The sequence below is a fragment of the Capra hircus genome, unplaced genomic scaffold (assembly GCF_001704415.2).
Source record: "Capra hircus breed San Clemente unplaced genomic scaffold, ASM170441v1, whole genome shotgun sequence".
NCBI classification, from domain to species: Eukaryota; Metazoa; Chordata; class Mammalia; order Artiodactyla; family Bovidae; genus Capra; species Capra hircus.
In genome coordinates this window covers 346664-370220 of record NW_017189685.1, presented here as the reverse complement: position 1 = coordinate 370220, position 23557 = coordinate 346664, and the positions used below count along the sequence as shown (strand labels likewise).

At 38.5% G+C, this 23557-nt stretch overlaps 1 protein-coding gene across 2 annotated transcripts in view; it reads right to left on the bottom strand.

The window, feature by feature from the left end:
- Positions 1 to 23557, bottom strand: part of LOC108634621 (U2 small nuclear ribonucleoprotein auxiliary factor 35 kDa subunit-related protein 2-like) — a 41834-nt gene that overhangs the window by 4756 nt on the left and 13521 nt on the right. For both annotated transcript variants that reach the window (XM_018044672.1, XM_018044673.1), the window contains exons 3-8: positions 17205 to 17283; positions 13963 to 14071; positions 13655 to 13741; positions 9761 to 9799; positions 9052 to 9170; positions 2473 to 2686 (exon numbers count right to left, since the gene is read on the bottom strand). In XM_018044672.1, the coding sequence (XP_017900161.1) occupies positions 2473 to 2686; positions 9052 to 9170; positions 9761 to 9799; positions 13655 to 13741; positions 13963 to 14071; positions 17205 to 17283 (647 nt within the window). The remainder of the gene's footprint in view (positions 1 to 2472; positions 2687 to 9051; positions 9171 to 9760; positions 9800 to 13654; positions 13742 to 13962; positions 14072 to 17204; positions 17284 to 23557) is intronic.

The window sequence follows — 23557 nt, the reverse complement described above, 5'->3', positions numbered from 1 at the left end:
CCAGGATGTCCCAAAGGCATCTTTATCACACAGCAGCACTGCAGGCCTCCACTATTAGATCTCTGTAGATCAGTTTCAGTATTCAATAAATATAAAATGTTTCCATATGCATGAGACTATAGGAAAGGTAAATCAGTTATAACATAAGCCATAAAATTCAAATTTTCATTTTGACTAACATTGTAAAATATGTACAATGTTAGTTTTACTTTGTTGAAATGTTGAAGCCATTTCTTTTTATTCTTTTCTCTCTTGCTCACATCTTGGAATTCCAGACACAGATGCACATATATATTTATTTATATAACAGTAGAAACATTTTCTAACATTCATAGTAAACTTTAGATTTTTTTCCCCAAAATACTTTTCAAACTTAACCAAACTTGTTAGAGTTTATTAGAGCACACCCCTCCCCAAAAGGTGGGGGGCAGAGGGGGGAGTCGACATCAGTAATGAACTACACTGTATATAATAGTACTCCTACAGGAAGAGTGAAAGGCCTTAAAACATTGATCAAGAAAACATAAAAGTAATTAAACCAGTTATACCAAAAATCTTTTTTAAATTTCCATAACATATTTATAAATCTTTCATAGTAAAAACTTACTAATTGCTTTCCATTTATGAATTACCAGCCTGATAAGTATAAGCTTGGCAAATAACACACACATATCTCAAGAGATATCTTGGTTTGCTTCTAGACAACTGCAGTAAAATACCACAATAAAATGTGTTACCCAAATTTTTTGGTTTCTCAAAGCATGTAATAATAATGTTTACACTATACTGAAGTTTATTAAGATTGGGTGCAAAAGCATTGTTATCTAAAAAAACAAAAAACAAATGCACATACCTTAAAATACTTCATTGCTAAAAAAAAAAAAGGCTATCATCTGCACCTTCAGCAAGTCAAAATCTTTTCGGATTATTAACATCAAAGGTCACTGATCAGGAAAATCATAAGAAATACAATAAATGAAAAAGTTTGAAATTCTGCAAGAACTACAAAAATGCAGCTGCAAAAACAATGCCAGCAGATCTGCTCAATATAGAACTGCTATTTACCTTCAAATTCTAAAAAAACCTCAGTTTTATCTATGAATTGCAAAAGAAGTATGTGCGTAAAGTAGTCAGGGCTTCTGTGGTGACTCAGTGGTAAAGAAACTGCCTGTAATGCAGGAGATGTGGGTTCCAAAGGCCTGTGTAGCCAAAGCTAGGTTTTTCCAGTATTCATGTATGGAGGTAAGAGTTGGACCATAAAGAAGGCTGAACACTAAAAACCTGATGCTTTTGAACTGCGGTGTTGGAGAAGACTTTTGAGAGTCCCTTGGACTGCAAGGAGATCCAAAGGATATCAGTCCACCCAAAAGGAAATCAACTCTGAATGATCATTGGAAGGACTGATACTTAAGCTGAAGCTCTAATACTTCAGCCACCTGATGAGAACAGCTGACTCATTTGAAAAGACCCTGGTGCTGAGAAAGACTGACGGCAGGAAAAGGGGATGACAGAGGATGGTTGAATGGCACCATCGACTCAATGGACATGAGTATGAGCAAGCTTCTGGAGATGGTAATGGACAGGGAAGCCTGGAATGCTGTAGTCCATGCGGTGGCAAGGAGTAGAATATGACTGAGTAACTCAACAACAAAAGAAAAGTGAAGGTCTGGACCTCCCTGGTGGCTCAGTGGATAAGTATCTACTTCCCAGTGCATGACACTGATCCAGGAAGTTCTTGATCCCTGATCCAGGAAGATCCCACATGCCTCGGGGCAACTAAGGCTGTGCGCCACAACTACTGAGGTAACAAGCTGCAACTACGGAGCCCATGCTCAAAAGGAGAAGCCACTGCAATGAGAAGCCCACACACTGCAACTGGAAGAGTAGTCCCTGCTCACCACAATTAGAGAAAAGCCTGGATACAGTAATGAAGACCAGTACACCTTTTCCTGTCCCCGAAAAAGTCATCTTATGGTCTTTGGTAGTTCCAAAAACAAAATACTATAATGTATACTTTGGGCAGAAAGTGCAAGCTGGAACCATCACTATAATACGACCAGAAAGCTGTGTTACAAGTATGGAGATACATTCCCTACTATATGTAGTCCATAAGCAAACTCTTAAGACAGCTATCTGTATAAGACCGTATGCAGAGAACTCAAAGGCTGGAAAAGATTTGGTCCATAATGGTACTGAATGGATGAAAAGATCTCTTTTCATCAAAAGCTTAGAACCTAGCACCATGTCGGTACTTATTTACGACTGCATGTAGCACCTCTACTTTATTGGCAACAAAGCTCGGTGGAGAGGAAGAGAGAAGGAATAAAGGTTTCCTTGCAACGTGATGCAGGACCTACAGCATGGCACACATCCCACCTATGTAAACAACATATGCTCTCGCTTTCCCATCCCAGCCAGTACTTCAGAGGTAGGCAAACCAGTTCCTCCTCTCGACACACTGCTTGTGCCCACCTTAAACTGGATCACTTTCCCTACATTCTTGAACTCAGGGAGCACATCATCATAAAAATCCAGGAACTGCTGGTAGATTTCTTCTTCACTGTACTCTAGGTTTGCATCAGGGTCGTAGTCATCCCTTCCACACTGCTCCATCCCAAACGTTGTAAACATGCTTTTAATAAGCAGCGTGGGACTTGATGTTGGGAAACTGTGTTTACGTGAACACCTGCACATGAAGGGAAAAGTTCAGTAGTCCAGTGGTGAGAAATTACACATAGAGAAACTTGATTTAAAACATGAGTTAAAGGCTCAAGCAACTTAGCTGTTTCAAGTGAACTGTAAGACAACATACATCACTCAAACTTTGAATTTCAACACAACGAAACTATTAAAGGCTGACCAATAAAGTGAATCTCATTGAAATGTAAAGGTGGGAACTATTTCCAAGTTTAAATGCTATTCACTTGCTTTTTACTCAAGTTCAGGAAGTCTGTTATGTAAAAGCATATAGTAAAAGATGGTCCACTTGCATGAAAGGTCACAGTGACAGTGTGACACAAACGTACCATATGAGACACTCAGGAGAAAGGTGAGATGGTTTTATACAATCTCCGATTAAACCAATGCTTACATAATAGTGTGGTTTAAGAGTTTCCAAGGAATATCCTAGTGGTCCAGTGATTAGGATTCTAAGTGGAGCAGTTCTGATCCCTGGCTGGTGACCTAAGACCCTCCATGCTGCATAACCAAAATCAAGTTTCCAGTTAAGGGCTGTATAATGCTGATAATGTTCATGATGCCAGCAGTCTTGCTGTTCACACTACTGGCTCAACCCAGCACAGGCAAAATGTAACTGAGAGGGTGGAAAGGGACTCAAGCAGCCATAAGAGAACCTCTCTCCTGGATGACACAGCAGACATAATGTAGCCATAAGATAACCTCATAAAACATAACCTTGATATTCTTCCAATGTAGCCCTGATGCAGCAGGAGCAAGGTCTTTCATGGTGAAGCTCATAGAGGCATACTGCACAAAGCAACCTGTGACCAAGGGACTATCACTTGCTGCAAATGCACAGTGCTACAAGTGACCTCAACTGTTAAATAACCTTTCTGATGTCCATGCACAGTGATACAAATGAGTTCAACTGTTACATGACAGTGCAAAGTCACTGCTTACAGTACAAGGGGTGAAAAGGAGTGAAGCGTGGGTTAAGTATGCTTGACTTGCACCAACTTGTTAGTTTCCCCACGATGATATGTTTCAGTCTTACTGTATGCAAAAAGCTTCTTTAAAGGGTTTATTTTTCCATCTGATCCTTCACTAGGACAATCATATCTTTATTTCCCTCACTTTGTAAAGAAATGACCTCACACCCAGAGAAGCTCAGTTGAGAAATGATCAAGGAGACCTGACCTACCTTATAGTCTAGTATGGGTTTGTTATATGGCATAATATATACATACACACACACACACACACACATACACATACAAGGATACTTTCTGCAATTAATACTGGATCAAGGCTGAAGGGACTCAACTATACTTCAATAATCCATAAAATATGACCTTTATTATATAATCTGGTTTCATGTCCTAAGATAAAATGAGGAAAACTTCTTTTAGCTCAGTCAGTTCAGTCACTCAGTTATGTTCGACTTTTTGCGACCCCATGAATTGCAGGACGCCAGGCCTCCTTGTTCATCACCAACTCCTGGAGTTCACTTAGACTCACGTCCATCAAGTCAGTGATGGCATCCAGCCATCTCCTCCTCTGTCGTCCCCTTTTCCTCCTGCACCCAATCCCTCCCAGCATCAGAGTCTTCTCCAATGAGTCAACTCTTCGCATAAGGTGGCCAAAGTACTGGAGTTTCAGCTTTAGCGTCATTCCCTCCAAAGAAATCCCAGGGCTGATTTCCCTCAGAATGGACTGGTTGGATCTCCTTGCAGTCCAAGGGACTCTCAAGAGTCTTCTCCAACACCACAGTCCAAAAGCATCAAATTTTCAGCGCTCAGCTTTTTTCATAGTCCAACTCTCACATCCATACACGATCACTGAAAAAACCATAGCCTTGACTAGACAGACCTTTGTTGGCAAAGTAATGTCTCTGCTTTTGAATATGCTATCTATGTTGGTCATAACTTTCCTTCCAAGGAGTAAGCATCTTTTAATTTCATGGCTGCAGTCACCATCTGCAGTGATTTTGGAGCCCCAAAATATAAAGTCTGACACTGTTTTCCCATCTACTTCCCATGAAGTGATGGAATGAGATGCCATGAACTTTGTTTTCTGAATGTTGAGCTTTAAGCCAACTTTTTCACTCTCCTCTTTCACTTTCCTCAAGGCTTTTTAGCTCCACTTCCCTTTCTGCCATAAGGGTGGTGTCATCTGCATATCTGAGGTCACTGATATTTCTCCCGGCAATCTTGATTCCAGCTTGTGTTTCTTCTGGCCCAGGGTTTCTCATGATGTACTCTGCATATAAGTTAAATAAGCAGGGTGACAATATACAGCCTGACGTACTCCTTTTCCTATGTGGAACCAGCCTGTTGTTCCATGTCCAGTTCTAACTGTTGCCTCCTGACCTGCAGATAGGTTTCTCAAGAGGCAGCTCAGGTGCTCTGGTATTCCCATCTCTTTCAGAATTTTCCACAGTTTACTGTGATCTACACAGTCAAAGGCTTTGGCATAGTCAATAAAGGAGAACTAGATGTTTTTCTGGAACTCTTGCTTTTTCGATGATCCAGCGGATGTTGGCAAGTTGACCTCTGGTTCCTCTGCCTTTTCTAAAACCAGCTTGAACATCTGGAAATTCATGGTTCACGTATTGCTGAAGCCTGGCTTGGAGAATTTTAAGCATTACTTTACTAGCGTGTGAGATGAGGTTCCAACTATTAAAAAATAATATATTCTAGTTAAAAACTGGTCAGCTGTAGATGCCAGCAGTTCAAGGAGTGAGAACAGTGAGTTGCTTCATGGATTCAGTAGTTTAAGATGAAAAGGTATACAGAGATTATACATTTATGTACCTACCAATACAATAAATATGCCCATATTTATCATGCATACCTCTGAAATGTTGAATGTTACTCTCCAAATGACCTCCTAGATTATTCAGCTTGCAGTCTGATATATTCCAAAGTAGCTACTAACAGAATTCAAAGGATTTACCTCAGCTGACATTGTTAACTCTAAACGGAAATATTATTGGTTTAAATAAATATAGCAGTAAACAAGGACTTTAATAAACAAATTTAAAATTCTGTTCACAGGTTGTAACTCAGCTCTAGCTCCCTGGGTGTCAAATATGCATCTATGAATTTTGGAACCAATCAAGTCACTAGGTTTAGGGAAAATTCCCATTGAACCAGGAAGCATCCATACAAGCTTGAGTATATTAAAAAATGAAGTTAGGTAAGAGAAGGCAACCCTCTGTGAATCCCAAAAGCACTTTAAAAGCACACTGTCCTAACACGTGAACCATCACTGGAGTCCCAAGGATATTTTCATTTTAAAAACTTATGTATTTTGGCCATATTGCATCTCTGTTCCTACATGAGCTTTTCTCTAGCTGCTACTGGAGGCACTAGCTGTGGTGCACTGGCTTCTGATTGCTGGCTTCTCTCGTTGTAGAGCATGGGCTGCAGAGTGCCCATGTTTAGTTTCTCTGCAGCATGTGGGATCTTCCTAGACCAGGGGTCAAATTGCTGTCCCCTGCACTGCAAGGCAGATTCTTAACCACTGAACCACCCGGGAAGCCCTCAAGGATAGCTTTAAACAACCAAGGAAATATTAGTGATAGAGTAAAAACAAGGGGTGAGGCAGCTAAAAACTTGAAAGGGAACTTCAACTTTGGTTCAACTTCCCATACAAATGTGTCTCAGTTGTCTATCAAAAATAATCCACTAAAAATTTTTTTGAGGTTTAGTATATTAAACCAATGAATTACTTTTTTTATGAGATTAAACCTACAGTTAGTTGCATTCTAACAGTTACAAAAAGGAGTAAAATCCTTCATCTTAGTTTCTGATTCCTCAAAGGGACTCTTTCACTGCTTACCAGTCTTTATGAATACCTTCATAAATACTATCAGCAAATATAATCCCAACTATAGAATATAAAAGCAGTTAAATATTCTATATGAATGGTTCTCAATCCCAGACACTTTAAAATATCCAAGACTTACACATAATTTGAGATGACCCTGAAGAACATGCTTTTAAAGTTTTTCAATGCCACATGGCAATTAAGTCTATGTGACACAACCAAGTGTAACCCCTGCTCATAGTAACTACAGAAAGCCTGTGAGCAGCAACAAATAAAAGACCCATTGCAGCCAAAAATAAAAATTAAAGAAAAAAAAAGTTTTTCAGATGATCCTGATGTAATTCACCATTCAGGATTATTATTTTTAGAAACGTTTAAAGGTGAAGACAAGTTTAGGTGAAAAATAAAAATCTTTTTTGAAGGAAAAAACACATCAAGGATAATATTATGAATAAATATATAAAAGAATGAGAGTTTCATGGATTTTTCTATTCATTTTTGTTTTGGGGATTAATAGAATGTTATGAGATGGCACTAGTGGTAAAGAACTGCCAATGCAGCAGATGAGGGTTCAATCCCTGGGTCTATAATATCCCCTGCAGTACGGCAAGGCAAACCACCTCAGTCTTCTTGCCTGACAATCCCATGGACAAGAGGAGCCTGATGGTCTCACAAACCAGATACAACTTGGTGACTAAACTAAAAACAACAAAGATGATGATGAGATCTTCTCCTCATGAAAGTGAAGTCACTCAGTCATATCTGACTCTCTGCAACGCCTTGGACTGTATCCCCCCAGTCTCCTCCATCCATAGAATTTTCCAGGCAATCCACTAGAGTGGGTTGCCATTTCCTTCTCCAGGGTATCTTCCTGACCCAGGGATCAAACTCAGGTTTTCTGCATTGCAGGCAGACCTTTACCATCTGAGCCACCAGGGAATCCTCTCCCCAGTATATTATATATTACAACACACATACAAAAAAACCCCCCACATATTGTAATAATTATACTCCTCAGTATATAAACTAAAATAGTTAATTTGCTGAATTATTTACTACAAATATATGTACTGAATTATTTACTACAAATATATGTATTATTCTATTAATGTCCCCCTTACCTGTTGTTTTAATAACTCTTGGTCAACCAGAATCTTAATACAGTAAGTGGATAATTCTGGAAATAACAATTTGTAAGTTTTACATTGTGTGCTGTTCTGAGCAATGTAATGAAATACTATGCTATCTTGTGCTGTCCTGTCAGGAACTCCATCCAGTGACAACCACCTGCTGTAAGAATCAACATCAAACCACCATTACAGTTTAAGGATCACCAAAGCAGATGATTTTCCTTATGACAACATCATAAGAAGGCTAACTGAAGCGTAAGACATTCACCTCACTTCTTTTCATCATGTTACAACTGTTTCATATCATTATTGTTATTAATACTACTGTATTTTAGTATTATTAGCGTACTAGCACAGAAGCCCAATTATTAGTATTACTAACATTAATAAATACAGTTACTAAGTTAGTAGTAATATTCTTACTGTGCCTATTTTAAAAATTGTCTTTGTTATAGGTATGCATGTGTAGGAAAAAATGGTATACAGTGAGTTTGGTGACTCAGGCATGGAGGGTGCTTGAAACACATTCCCTATAGACAGGGGTGAATTACTCTGGGCTGTTTACTGATATGAGTCAAATCATAAAAATCACAAGGACATGGAATACAAATGTTCAAATATTTGTTAAATGATTGAAGAGATCAACAGTTAGATTTCCACATGCTCTGACTCAGAAAGACTGACCCCCAAAGAAATGTGGAACAAGAATGGCTCAGAGAACAATGGGAACATTGATCATAATGAAAATATAACCAGACACTGACTGCTTGACCTGTGCTTGCGCTCTTCTCTGTACTTTTCATGTAGTCACTCACATCAGTCTCATAACCCCCTTATAAGAGTGATGCTATTTTTAATCTGTTTTATAGATAAGGAAACTAAGGCACAGAAAACTCAATTTCCCCAAAATGACAATCACTGAAGCTAGTTTTTGAACCCAGAGCTCTATTCCTGAGGCTGACTATAATAAGAGTTGTTAATGAGTCTACTTTATGTCTATTTACTCTGATTTTGTCCTGCACACTCATTTAAAGCAAAGCAGATTTTAAAAGCTCACTTTGTAGAAGTGATTTCCACTGGAAAAACAAAGGCAGGATTTTACGGTTCCTTGAAAGAGTACAAATGTTCTATATTGCCCTTTATGTGTCCATATGGACAAATGGAAGCACAGGGTAGAAAACAAAAAAAGACCTTTTTAAGGGATGGGAGGAAGGTAAAGGAAGCATCATCTGAGAAGTAGGTTAAGTCCAACAAACAGTAGCATACAGTGAACTGGAAAAGCACCAAGAAAAAAATAGATGCCCTATGATTTATAATTAAAACTAAAGATGTGTCTGTCCCAAAAGAGAATTCAAGAACTTCAATGTTTTGACTCTCTTTAATTCTGACACAATAAAACAAATTTATTTACCTATCTCCAAATCTGCAAGCTCCTGTTTTACTGTAGAATGGACAATTAGCTCGATCTCTCTCCATTATTCTTATTTCCACGGGTGGTTCTGGGTTATGCCATGTGGCACCACTTTCCAACTGTTGAAAATAACCATGACTTTATTGGTGGTTTTAAAAATCCATCAGAATTAAAGATTTAAAGTGTACCTAGAATATTTTATTTAAAAATAAAAGAATTTCTATAAGAATATACATTTAAGTTGTACCACACAACTGACACTCTACAAACAACTGTCATGAGACAGGGGCTATGTGTCTCTCATGGCTCTTTGGCACTGCCCAACATCAGGTACTGCCCTGACTACCAGTATTTGTCATCTAGGTTTCCCTTCTGTCCATCCATTCTGATAAGGGTCTAAGAACTTGTTCAGGGAACCACCCCTTTGATTTACTCTGATTCAAATTAAAGCATCCATTTGGGGCTAAAAATGTATGAGGCTGGCTACACATACTTAAAGGACTATAAACAAGTCCAGTCCACGGGGGTGATTTTTGCTTTTGTTCATCAGCTCATTTTTGTTGTTGTATAAATCACAGAGCCTCAGATGTGAATCCCACATTCAGACAGGATCTAAGAAACTTAACCACAAAATTAACATTACTGGCAATATTGTTTTTAAAGAAGTGTTCTTTGGTCTCAAAATTTTAATGAAAGTTTAAAAAAATACCTCATTTTCAGCCTGTTTCAGCATCTTCTGCACAGCTTCCTACAAATGCAAACATGGGATGAATAAAAATCTGAAAATCCAGTAAGTCACAACTAGTTTCTGCGTAAATTAAGATTTAAAAAACCCTATACATGCAAGGCTTCAGGTTCTTATTTGTCTTCTACAGCACAGATCTTCTGAAAAGCTTTCAAAAGAATATAGGTGGAAATTTTTATATAAATAGAAAAAGGAATAAAGCATTATAGAAGGACTTTTAAAATACCCCTATAAATTTCAGAAACAAGTTATTATGTTTACTCATACACACTACATACTAGTTTTTAACATGAGGTATCTGAGTATTATAAAATACAGTGCTAGACACTACATCATAACATTTGATAAAAGCTAAAACTATTACATGAAAAGTAGCATTGCAGATGTATGAGAGACTTCAAACTTTTTCATAAGGAAAAGTAAGTTCTCCAAAACTTTAATACATTTCTAAGTAACTGACATCTGAATATATTTTAATCACATTAGACTTCTCTAATTACATAAAAGAATTATGCAAAATAATTACATAACAGACATAATAAATCTAGATGGCATTTAAGCGTCCTCTATGCTTGACAGGAAATTGTGTCTCAGCTGGTAAGGAATCCACCTGCAATGTAAGAAACTTGGGTTTGATCCCTGGGTTAAGAAGATTCACTGGAGAAGGGAAAGGCTACCCACTCCAGCATTCTGGCCTGGAGAATTTCATGGACTATATAGTCCATGGGGTCCCACAGAGTCAGACACAACTGAGTGACTTTCACTTTCATTTGGGCTTCCCTGGTGGCTCACAGAGTAAAGCATCTGCCTGCAATGTGGGACACCTGGGTTCGATCCCTAGGTCGGGAAGATCTCCTGGAGAAGGAAATGGCAACCCACTCCACTATTCTTGCCTGGAGAATCCCACAGATGGAGCAGCCTTGCAGGGTACAGTCCACCAGGTCACAAAGAGTCAGACATGACTGAGCAACTTCACTTCACTTCTTCACTTTATGCTTGACCAGAACATTTGTTGACCCTCTAAGTATCCTAACTCAGTAACTGATGTTGCCATTTTCTTTGTTTACTCATTAAAACTCCTGAGAGCATTACTTAGACTCTCACTTTGCCTTCCACACAACTCCCCTCAGTTAACCATGAGATACCCCAGATTTGTGTACTTATCTTTGTAAAGCACAATCCTCATACTGGACATGTGTGCTCAATCATATCAGACTCCGTGGGACCCCATGGACTGTAGCATGCCAGACTCCTCCTGTCCATGTGATTTCCCAGGCAAGAATACTGGAGTGGGTTGCCATATCCTCCTCCAGGGGATCTTCCTGCCCAAGAATAAATGCCCAGGTCTCGCACATTGGCACCCTGGTTCTTTGTCACTGAGCTACAAGGAAGAGCCTCATACAAATCACAAATACATCATATCCTACTTGAAACAGCAGCCTTATCTTGACTCTATCCTTTTTGGTCACTGTTCCCTACCCCCAATTCTTTAAATAAAAATGATGAACAATTTATTAAACGTTAAGACAATAAATTTCCATTATACTAACATGAAGTCCGAACTCCTTCGAATCCAGGAGGCTTTAAATGATCTGACCCTGTCTAGCCCTCTGACCTGCTGCCTTCCTCTGCCACTCTGTCCTTTGGTCTCTGGGATTTAAAGACCATCACCTCCATTCAACTCCATACTCGAGTCCTTCTCTAACCCGAAACCTTTCCCCCTGAGATCTCTGCACCCAAAAAACAGCTGAAAACACTGGCTTCTCAGAGAAAATTTCCATGATGATTTATCTAAGTATACCATTATTCCCAACACTCTATCACATCATCTTGTTCTATTTCTTTGCAACACTTAACCTCACTGCAAATTCTCTTTCTCAGTAACATCATATAGCTCCCCTATCTAGCAAAGTAACAGCAGGGACTTTATCTTTTTCACTTTGCTTTTCCTCTCATTTTATCCTTCTCATTTCACTTTATCTTTTCACTTTGCTCTTACCATCAACAAGACGACTATCAACAAGACAACTGTCCAGCATGCAGCAGAATGTATTTCTTAAATCTTCTTAAAATCTATAGTTTGTCCTCTGTATCTCCAGGTTCCACAGTTCAAAATATTTTAGAAAAACCCTACAAATTTCAAAAAAGCAAAACCTGATTTTGCCGTGTACTGGCACCTATTTTTGTACCTTTTACACTATACTGGGTATTATAAAAATCTAAAGATGATTTGAAGTATTAGGGATGACTATACTATATGCTTTCTGCTTAATGTCTTCTATATTTCCTTAAAAAAGAAAAAAATCCATTTAAAAAAGCCATAACTTTTGTCTGAACCCTGGACAGCTCAAGTGAAAAATGCTCTACAGTTAAAATGAGAATGGATTCTTCCCTATAAACAAATTAAAAAGCTCCAAACATCCTGTCGCCTGAAAACCCAGTGTCTTATACCTCATATCTGCTCCAAAAAGTAGTACTCAAAGTGGTTAAAATTTGCACTGGAATCAATGGCCTGAGATACAAAAAACAAAGGTTGTAAAGACTAGTTCTACCCCATTATGACCCAGAGACAAGCAAATCCATTTTTCCCACTAAAAGATGGTTAAAACTCAATATTATGTAATTCAGGATTAGAAATACAACGGAAAAAAAATCTACTTAATTCATTCAAGCAAAGTTGGGCTGTGAATTTTTCAAATATAGCATTAAAGACAGGATGTCAAATGTATTAAGTCAATTGCTTGAGCTACACATTAATCAAGTAAAGATTTAATAATAGTAACAAAAAAATCTACTAACTCTTAAATATTCAATAACTGCTTTCTTAAAATTAAATACTTCTTGGTGGCAGGACATAAGGAATGAAATAAACATGACAAACATATATAAAATCTCTTTAAAATGAGTCAACACACGTGACAGAACCTGAGAATCACATCATTCACTGGAAAGATACAAAGGCTGTCTGCTTCTATGTAAAATTTCATTAGAGCACAGTCACAGCTATATGTTTACATTCTGCCATGGCTGCTTTATAACACATGTAATGGGCTGCACACACTGAAACTTTCACTACTTCTCTTCTAAACAAAAAGTTTCTGGCCATTATACACTGTGTTTCACACTGGGTAAAGGTGAAGAAAAACATTAAATTAAGATAGTCTTAACTGCTATTGCATGAACATAAAGAAAAACATTTTAAGAAAACTCTCTAGTGTGTGTCTGTACAAATATATATATATATATATATTTGTCATATATATATATGACTTTTAAACAGCAAACAAAAACTTCCCTCATGTTCCATTTCTTAGGAATTTGCTTCCCAATGCAGGGAACATCCATCCCTGGTCCAGAAAAATCCCACATGCCACAGGGCAACTAAGCCTGCAACCCGCAACTATGAGCCCAGGCCTTACACTGCAACTGCTGAAACTTGTGTGCTAGAGAGAGAGTGACCACCGCCACAGATACTGAGGCCTTGTAACCTACTACAGATGGGGCTCTGCAATTAGAGAAGACAATGAAGAACAGCCCCTCCACACCACAACCAGACAGAGCACAAGCTCAGCAATGAAGACCCAATGCACCCCAAAATAAGTAAACCAAAATAAATAAATAAATAAATAACAAAACCTCCAAGCCCTCACATGGCTTACAGCTTCAAATCCATCATATTTATGTTAAATTAACATTTATGTTAAATTGCTTCAGTTGTGTCCAACTCTTTGCAGCCCTACGAACTATAGCTTGCCAGGCTCCTCTGTCCATGGGATTCTCCAGCAAGAATACTGGAGTAGGGTGCTATTTCTTCCTCCAGGGTCTTCCATGTAATTATCCTCTAATGACAGGAATCACCTCTTCTTCTCTTTTCCCCTGCTGTTTCTGCTCCTCCTCTTCTCTCTCTCTTCTCTGATGTTCTTCCCATTTTTCCTTTAAGTTTGTCTTTAAAGAGAAAAGAGAGATCTAATTTTAAAAACCTTTACCACACAGGAAAAGTAAATTTTAAAAATTAAGTATATATTAGTCAAACAAAGAATCCAGCTTTTTAAAGGTTTTTCTACTGTTATTCTTGTTCAAGACACGTATTTGTTAATGTGAAAAAATCTTTAATTAGAAGTTATTTTAACTGTTTAGCTAGCTGATTAATTTGACTAAAAGCATACCTCTTGTTCTTCCTCCTGTTTCCTAGCTGTCTCTTCCTTTTCTTTCTTTATTCTGAATTCCTCTTGTGCCTTCTGCTCCCTTAATAACCATTCATCATGTAAGTTTTGCCTATTGATATAATTATGAAATCAAAAGAACTGGCATAATTCTACAAATACACACACATTTACATTGCATATATTATAGCAAATAAAACATTTGGGGGATGATTAGAATGTAATGAAAGATTAATTTTATATAAAACCTAGAGCAAGTGCCAATAAAGCAAATAACAAGATTCAAACTAAGACTTAGGCTTTCACACTGAGAAGGTATAATCCTTCAACTTCTATGCATTTTCAGAGCGGCAACTGGAGGACTGCAGAACTAGTAAACCTGCTACTTCCCATAAACTTATGCATTAAGTTGAAACAGTTAAGAGACTCTTGAGTTTTTGTATGACTAAAAGAAAAAAAATAAGTCAGACACCAAGCCAGATACTGGATATCAAATTATAAAAATGGCATGAAAATCAAATTGTAACTAATGTTGTGAACCAAACTGAGATCAATGATAAATGAGAAAAGTATATGTCATACATATAAGACAGAAGATTAACACCCTTGGTTAGTAATCATTTTTCCTACAATAAATAAACAAATAAAATTTCTATTTTTAATGTGAATCTCAAAATTCTCCAAGCCAGACTTCAGTAATACGTGAACCGTGAACTTCCAGATATTCAAGCTAGTTTTAGGAAAGGCAGAGGAACCAGAGATCAAATTGCCAACATCTGCTGAATCACTGAAAAAGCAAGAGAGCTCCAGAAAAACATCTGTTACTAATTTATTGACTATGCCAAAACCTTTGACTTTGTGGATCACAATAAACTGTGGAAAATTCTGAAGGAGATGGAAATATCAGACCACCTGAGCTGCCTCTTGAGAAACCTATATGCAGGTCAGGAAGCGACAGTTATAACTGGACATGAACAACAGACTGGTTCCAAATAGGAAAAGGAGTATGTCATGCCTATATATTATTTAACTTATATGCAGAATACATCATGAGAAACACTGGGCTAGATGAAGCACAAGCTGGAAACAAAATTACTGGAAGAAATATCAATAACCTCAGATATTCAGGCGACACCACCCTTATGGTAGAATGTGAAGAACTAGAGTCTCGAAAGTGAAAAAGAAGAGTGAAGAAGCTGGCTTAAAGCTCAACATTCAGAAAACGAAGATCATGGCATCCGGTCCCATCAATTCATGGCAAATAGATGGGGTAACAGTGGAAACAATATCAGACATTATTTTGGGGGGCTCCAAAATCACTGCAGATGGTGACTGCAGCCATGAAATTAAAAGACACTTACTTCTTGGAAAAAGAGTTATGACCAACCTAGATAGCATATTCAAAAGCAGACACACTACTTTTGCAACAAAGGTCCATCTAGTCAAGGCTATTGTTTTTCCAGTGGTCATGTATGGATATGAAAATTGGACTATAAAGGAAGTTGAGTGCTAAAGAATTGATGCTTCTGGACTGTGGTGTTGGAGAAGACTCTTGAGAGTCCCTTGGACTGCAAGGAGATCCAACCAGTCCATCCTAAAGCAGATAGTCCTGGGTGTTCATTGGAAGGACTAATGTTGAAGCTGAAACTCCAAAACTCTGGCCACCTGATATGAAGAACTGACTCACTGGAAAAAACCCTGATGCTAGAAAAGATTGAAGGCAAGAGAAAAAGGGGACCACAGAGGATAAGATGGTTGGATGGCATCACCGATTCAATGGACATGAGTTTGAGCAAGCTCCAGGAGTTGGTGATGGACAGGGAGGCCTGGCGTGCTGCAGTTCATGGAGTCACAAAGAGCTGGACATGACTGAGAGACTTAACTAAACTGAACTGAACTGAACTGAACTAAACATATGGGAAAAATGGGCACTTTTTTTCAATGCTGGAGAACCTACAAACACAGAGCCCCTTTTTCTCCAGTTACGTATACATATTCTTTGATCACAGGCATTTCTAGGCATTTTCCTAGGAAATAATAGAGAAATTATGAAAATTATATAAGCACAGATGTACCTTAAAGGTCTGTATAACAATAAAAGGGTAATCTTCTTTTTAAGGTACTATGATCTTAATGTACATCAGTAGAGAACAATACACAGGTAAAGTATGCTATACCTATACAATGAACAGCATGTTGGTTTTAAAACGGGTGGATTAGACTTCTGATTGATACTGAAAGATGTATTACATAACAAGCAAAATATGTAAAGATATGTGTAACTACATGTGTAACTATCTTTGTACTCAGACATTTGCATTCAACTTTTTGTAACAAAGGCTCTCTATGAGTATGAGGTTATTTATTGATGCTATTTTGCTTCTTATCTTCTTGTTTGAATTAGTTGTTCTTTTGCATAGAAAATGAATCAACAAAAGCAGTGAAAAATACTTTGCTTAAAATTTTTTTATACAGGTTTCATGAGAGGGAGTTTCAAAAGGGAGGGGATATATGTATACCTATAGCTGATTCATGTTGAGGTTTGAAAGAAAACAGCAGAATTCTGTAAAGCAATTATCCTTCAATAAAAAATAATTTTTAAAAGTAAAAAAATGTTACACAGGTTTTAAAAATACCATATATTATTTAAAGATACCATATACATTAAACAGAAAGACATGATTATTATTAATTAGTAACTAAATAAGAAAACCCCAATAGGAGAAAATAAATATGTCCTACGTTAGTAATTTAAATAAGCAATAAACACATTAAAAACATTTAATGAAACAAATTATATAATAATTCTTTCATTTAACAGATGAGGAAAATGGAACAAAAAGATTAAATCCAATATATAAATAAACGCAAAGAATCACCTGCAGGACTCTGCATTAGACTTCACAACCTATGTCACACTGACAACTGAAACAAAGGCAAGTTCTCACCTTTAAATGATTTCTCTTGGCTTGCCCTTATATTTACTTTTTTGAAAAAATAATGTGGCATATCTTCCCTTCTCTGAAAACTAGAACTCCAGACTTCATTCATGCAGAAGTCTTAAATTTATAGCAAAATTAAGGGGAAAATACAGAATTCCCTCTCACACACCCTTTACTCCATAAATGTATATCATCCTATCAGAGATGTACATATTTTTATAAAGAAAAATCTGTATTAATAAAGTTTTTATCATTTCAAGTAAAATAACTGAATACACTTCAAGTTTTTAAATCAGTGCTGACCTCTCTAACTCCAACAGCTTCTCTTCTTTTAACTGTTTTTCAATAATAGCAGGATCCTCCTCTTCTTTTTGTGACAGTCCTGAAGGAATTTAAATGTATATTAAACTGAATACGAATAATAATATGGTCAAAGATGCAGGAAAATCTTTAAACATGAAAATTTTTAATGTTTACAATAATGGCACACACCAGTCTTTCTAAACTTGCTAATAATAAAGGCTTTAGAGAGCAAAGTTTTGGACAACTGAAGCATCAGAAAATTAATGTAAATAGTGGCTAACACACTGTATTTTTTTTTTAATCCATGGTTCAGAATACTCATAAAGGTGTTGGGAGAATGGGATGGAACACAGACATTCACAAAAGAAAGCAACTAAAATATTCAGAAATCATTTTTTAAACACTCGCTACAAAAACGTATTTAGATAAACAACCAAAAGCACTGGAAGAAGTTATTAGGCACAGGATGTTTATATTATCCTAATGCCATGAAATTAAAAGACGCTTACTCCTTGGAAGGAAAGTTATGACCAACCTAGATAGCATATTCAAAAGCAGAGACATTACTTTGCCAACAAAGGCTATGGTTTTTCAAGTGGTCATGTATGGATATCAGAGTTAGACTGTGAAGAAAGCTGAGCACCGAACAATTGATGCTTTTGAACTATGGTGTTGGAGAAGACTTTTGAGAGTCCCTTAGACTGCAAGGAGATCCAACCAGTCTATTCTAAAGGAAATCAGTCCTGGTTGCTCACTGGAAGGACTGATGTTAAAGCTGAAACTCCAGTCCTTTGGCCACCTCATGCGAAGTGTTGACTCACTGGAAAAGACCCTGATGCTGGGAGGGATTGGGGGCAGGATGAGAAGGGGATGACAGAGGATGAGACGGCTGGATGGCATCACCAACTCGATGGACGTGAGTTTAAGTAAACTCCAGGAGTTGGTGATGGACAGGGAGGCCTGGTGTGCTGCGATTCATGGGATCGCGAAGAGCTGGACACAACTGAGCGACTGAACTGAACTAATACCATCTTATATCATCCCAGGGACAAGTATTTAACTTAAAGGGGAAAAATGTACTGTTACATTGGCGCAATGTAACAAGCAACACCTCTGTGTTATACATGAATTTACAAAGAGATATAAGTATCTAGACCACAGGATTTCATCTGTAGCTCCCCTCTTCTGCTTGCTCATTCATATCTCACACATCAACTAAAAAGTCGACTGTAAGTCCAGAGTCTCATGTAACTATCTGCAAATTTAAGAATGTTGCATGCCATTCCAATAAACAATGAATGTTGCTCACCGTCTAATCAGTGGCTACTGCAGCTGCCCCCACAGTCAACAATATTTTAGTTGACAACTGAAGAACATCACTGGCCACCTGCTTCTATGAGGACTGCATCACTACCCACTTCAATTACTGAGTTTCAACACTCATGGAAGACTTTAGGATGCAAAGCAGAAATAACAGGTATGGTTTTTCTAGTAGTCACATAATGATGTGAGAGTTGGACCACAAAGAAGCTGAGCAATGAGAAACTGATGCTTTTGAACTGAGGAGCTGGATTAGACTATTGAGAACATTTCACTGGCAAGGAGGTCAAACCAGTCAGACCTAAAGGAAATCAACTGAGAATATCCATTGGAAGGACTGGTGCTGAAGATAAATCTGCAATACTTTGGCCTCCAGATGGGAAAGAGCCGACTCACTGGAAAAGACCCTGATGCTGGGAAAGACTGAAGGTAAAAGGGCCGGAAAATGAAATGGTTAGATGGAAACAACACCTTTATGGACATTAGTTTCAGCACAACCTGGGAGACAGCAAAGGACAGGGCAGCCTAGTATATGGCACTCCATGGGGTCACAGTCAGACACAACTTACTGACTAAATGAAACAAATGTTGTGGGGACAAGGGTGAGTGAACAAGTTTTCAGATGGCTAGATGTTTTCAGGAGAAGATTTTATGAGCCCAATTCTTCTGTCTTCTCATATCTAAAGACCAGAATCTGGGGATTCCCTGGTAGTTCAGACAGTAAAGAATGTGTCTGCAACGCAGGAGACCCAGGTTCCATCTCTGGCTCAGGAAGTGCCACTGAAGAAGGAAATGGAAACCCGCTCCAGTATCCTTGCCTGGAGAATTCCACAGACAGCAGAGCCTGGAAGGCTACAGTCCATGGGATAACGAAGAGTCAGACATGACTGAGTCTAACATTTTCACTTTTCACTGTCCAATGGGGAGAACACAAAGGATCTGGCCTAATCTTTTAAGCAGACTATTATGTATCCAGTATCTCAAGAGAATCTTAGAACTAATCTATAGATTGAGAGTAAGGCCAAGAAATATTATCCAAACAGTGGAAGAATGATCCTGAGGGCATTTTATAAATTATGGGAGCTGCCCTTTCATCACAAGCCCAATGTGTTTGGCCAGAAGGATTTAACTGTATCAAAGGAGGCTCTTCAGTGAAAAGATTCTGCTAAAGCAACAGCACGACCTGAACACAGTTTCTTCTGAGCCCAATTTCTTGCATCTTGTCATACTGAAGAGGCAAAGTAAAAATTTTACATAACATCCTGCTCGTTCTGCCTCTATAACTCAGCTTGCTCCTTGCTAAGTCTGGATCATGTAGGTCACACAGTCTCAGAAAATGGGGACTTCATGGAGAATACTAGAAACTGGAGCTTATCTCACTCAGCCTTGTCCTGTTCTTTGCAATTGTCCAGCCCCTGCAAAGCTGCTTAATCATGTCTATCCAAGTCAGACATCCCCCTCCTCATCTTGATAGCTGTTCCCGTGCATGCAAAACCCCTTAGTTTAAACCAGCCTATTAACAGCTAGTGTTGCCCACCACAGTCTGTCTATAAAAACTCTATAACACCTTTGTTCAGGGCTCAGAGCTTAGAGTGTTAACTCCTCTGGGCCGGCCAGCATAATAAACCTGAATTCTTCAACTCTCTGCGCGTGGTGCTTGGGTTTCTTGATTATTGGTTTCTGCAACAATATCTAATGAGTATCTGCTCCTCATGACTAGTTGTAAACTTCTATCAAAATGGATGTCCCCTTCACTAAAGTCATATACCCTCCCTCTGTAGAGCAGTTCCGTGGAGAGATCTTCTGAGAAGAGTGTCTCCCAGAGTACAGTACTTATTTGCCCCAAATAAGACTGAACTCATTGCTGTCCTACTGTCTTTCTTTCCCCAGTTGATGTCCCAAATTCTTGCATATTCCCAAACACAGAAAAGCACTAAAATGATTAACTTTAGACATCCACTTTCATAAATTTTTGTAATTTAGACATCTGCTTCTTTGCAACCCTGTGGACTACACATGGACTACCAGTCCATGGAATTCTCCAGGCCAGAATACTGGAGTGGGTAGCCATTCCCTACTCCAGGGAAATCTTCCCAACCCAAGGATCAAACCCAGGTATCCCACATTGAAGGCGGATTCTTTACCAGCTGAGCCATCAGGGAAGCCCAAGAATACTGGAGTGGGTAGCCTATCCCTTCTCCAGTGGATCTTCCAGACCCAAAGATCAAACCCAGGTATCCCGCATTGAAGGTGGATTCTTTACCAGCTGAGCCAACAGGGAAGCCCAAAAATACTGGAGTGGGTAGCCTAACCCTTCTCCAGTGGATCTTCCCAGCCCAGGGATCGAACTGGAGTCTCCTGTATTGCAGACAAATTCTTTACCAGCTGAGCTACCAAGGAAGAGCTCCTATTATTAAAAACAACATTTTGAATTTTAACTGTATTTTTCTTTCTTCCCAGAGAAAACTCTACATATTCTGTATTCTTCCTTAGCTCACTTTCTTCAACGAGATCTAAGATATTGTATTCTAGGTTACAATCCTCAGTAAGGTCATCCGATAAAACTTAACTGCAAACTTTTAGGTCGTATGCTTTCTTCACTTGACATATCTAAGTTAGTTATGGCTAAGTCACAAGGTACGAGTCATTTAATGCATATTCCTCTCCAGTTATAAATCTATGATACCAAACAAGTCATGTACTTCTGAAATACAATGGTGGGACAGGTACAAGTTCCACATTCCAGTTACAAAAGAGAAGTTAGAGGTAACAGTTCAGTTCAGTCACTCAATCGTGTCCAACTCTGCAATCCCACGGATTACACCACAAAAGGCTTCCCTGTTTATCATCAACTCCCAGACTCTGATCAGACTCAAGTATATTGAGATGGTGGTGCTATCCAACTATCTCATCCTCTGTCATCCACTTATCCTCCTGCCTTTAATGTTGCCCAGCATCAGGGTCTTTTCCAGTGAGTCAGTTCACATCAGGTGGCCAAAGTATTGGAGTTTCAGCTTCAGTATCAGTCTTTCCAATGAATATTCAGGACTGATTTCCTTTAGGATTGATTGGTTTGATCTCCTTGCAGTCCAAGTGACTCTCAAGAGTCTTCTCCAACACCACAGTTCAAAAGCATGACTTCTTCGGTGCTCAGTTTTCTTTATGGTCCAACTCTCACATACATACATGACTATTGGAAAAAGATGGACTATTGTCAGGAAAGTAATATGCTTTTTCATATGCTGTCTAGGCTGGTCACAGCTTTTCTTCCAAGGAGTAAGCATCTTTTAATCTCATAACTGCACTCACCATCTGCAGTGATCTTGGAGCCCCCCAAAATAAAGTCTCTCACTGTTTCCATTCTTTCCCTATCTGCCATGAACTGATTGGACCAGATGCCATGATCATTTTCTGAATGTTGAGCTTTAAGCTAACTTTTTCACTCTCCTCTTTCATTTTCATCAAGAGGCTGTTTAGTTCCTCTTCACTTTCTGCCGTAAGTGTGATATCACCTGCATATCTGAGGTTATTGATATTTCTCCTGTCAATCTTGACTTCAGTTCGGGTTTCATAAAGCCCAGCATTTCCCATGATGTATTCTGCATATAAGTTAAATAAGCAGGGTGACAATATACAGCCTTGATGCACTCCTTTCCCAATTTTGAACAGTCCATTGTTCCACGTCCAGCTCTGTTTAGATTTCTCATGAGGCAGGTAAGGCGGTCTGGTATCCCCATATCTTTAAGAATTTTGCAGTTTGCTGTGATCTAGAAAGACAAAGGTTTTGGTATAGTCAATAAAGCAGAAATAGATGTTTTTCTGGAACTCTCCTGCTTTTTCTACAATCCAACAGATGTTGGCAATTCGATCTCTGGTTCCTCTGCCTTTTCTAAATCCAGCTTCAGTGGCTGGAAGTTGTTCGTTCACATACTGTTGAAGCCTGGCTTGGAAAATTTTAACCATTACTTTGCTAGCATGTGAGATGAGTGCAACTGGGTTGTAATTTGAACATTCTTGGTACTGCCTTTCTCCTTTCTTAGGAATGAAAACTGACCTCTTCCAGTCCTGTGGCCACTGCTGAGTTTTCCAAATTTGTTGGCATATTGAATACAGCACTTTAACAGCATCATCTTTAGGACTTGAAATAGCTCAGCTGGAATTCTATCATCTCCATTAACTCTGTTCGTAGTGATGCTTCCTAAGGCCCCCTTGATTTCACATTCCAGGATGTATGGCTCTAGGTGAGTGATCACACCACTGTGATTATCTGGGTAGTGAACATCTTTTCTGTATAGTTCTTCTGTGTATTGTTGCCACCTCTTCTTAGTATCTTCTGCTTCTGTTAGGTCCATAAGATTTGTGCCCTTAATTGTGCCCATCTAGGCATGAAATGTTCCCTTGGTATCTCACACTTTCCTGAAGAGATCTCTAGAGATCTCTTTCCCATTCTATTGTTTTTCTCTATTTCTTTGTATTGACCCACTGAGGAAGACTTTCTTATCTCTCCCTGCTATTTTCTGGAACTCTGCATTCAGATGGTTATATCTTTCCTTTTTTCCTTTGCCTTTAGCTTCTTTTCTTTTCTCAGATATTTGTAAGGCCTCCTCAGACAATCATTTTGCCTTTTTGCATTTCTTCTTTCTTGGGGATGGTCTTGATCACTGCCTCCTCTACAATATCATGAACCTCTGTCCATAGTTCTTCAGGTACTGTCTATCAGATCTAACCCCTTGAATCTATCTGTTGCTTCCACTTGATAATTGTAAGGGGTTTGATCTAGGTAATACTTGAATGGTCCAGTGGTTTTCCCTACTTTTTCAATTTAAGTCTGAATTCTGTAATAAGGAATTCATGATCTGAGCCACAGTCAGCTTCTGGTCTTGTTTTTTCTAACTGTATAAAGTTTCTCCACTTTGAGCTGCAAAGAATATAATCAATCTGATTTCGATATTGACCATCTGGGGACATCCATGCGTACGATCGTCCCCTTTTGTGGGAAAAGGGTGCCTTCTATGACTAGTGCTTTCTCTTGC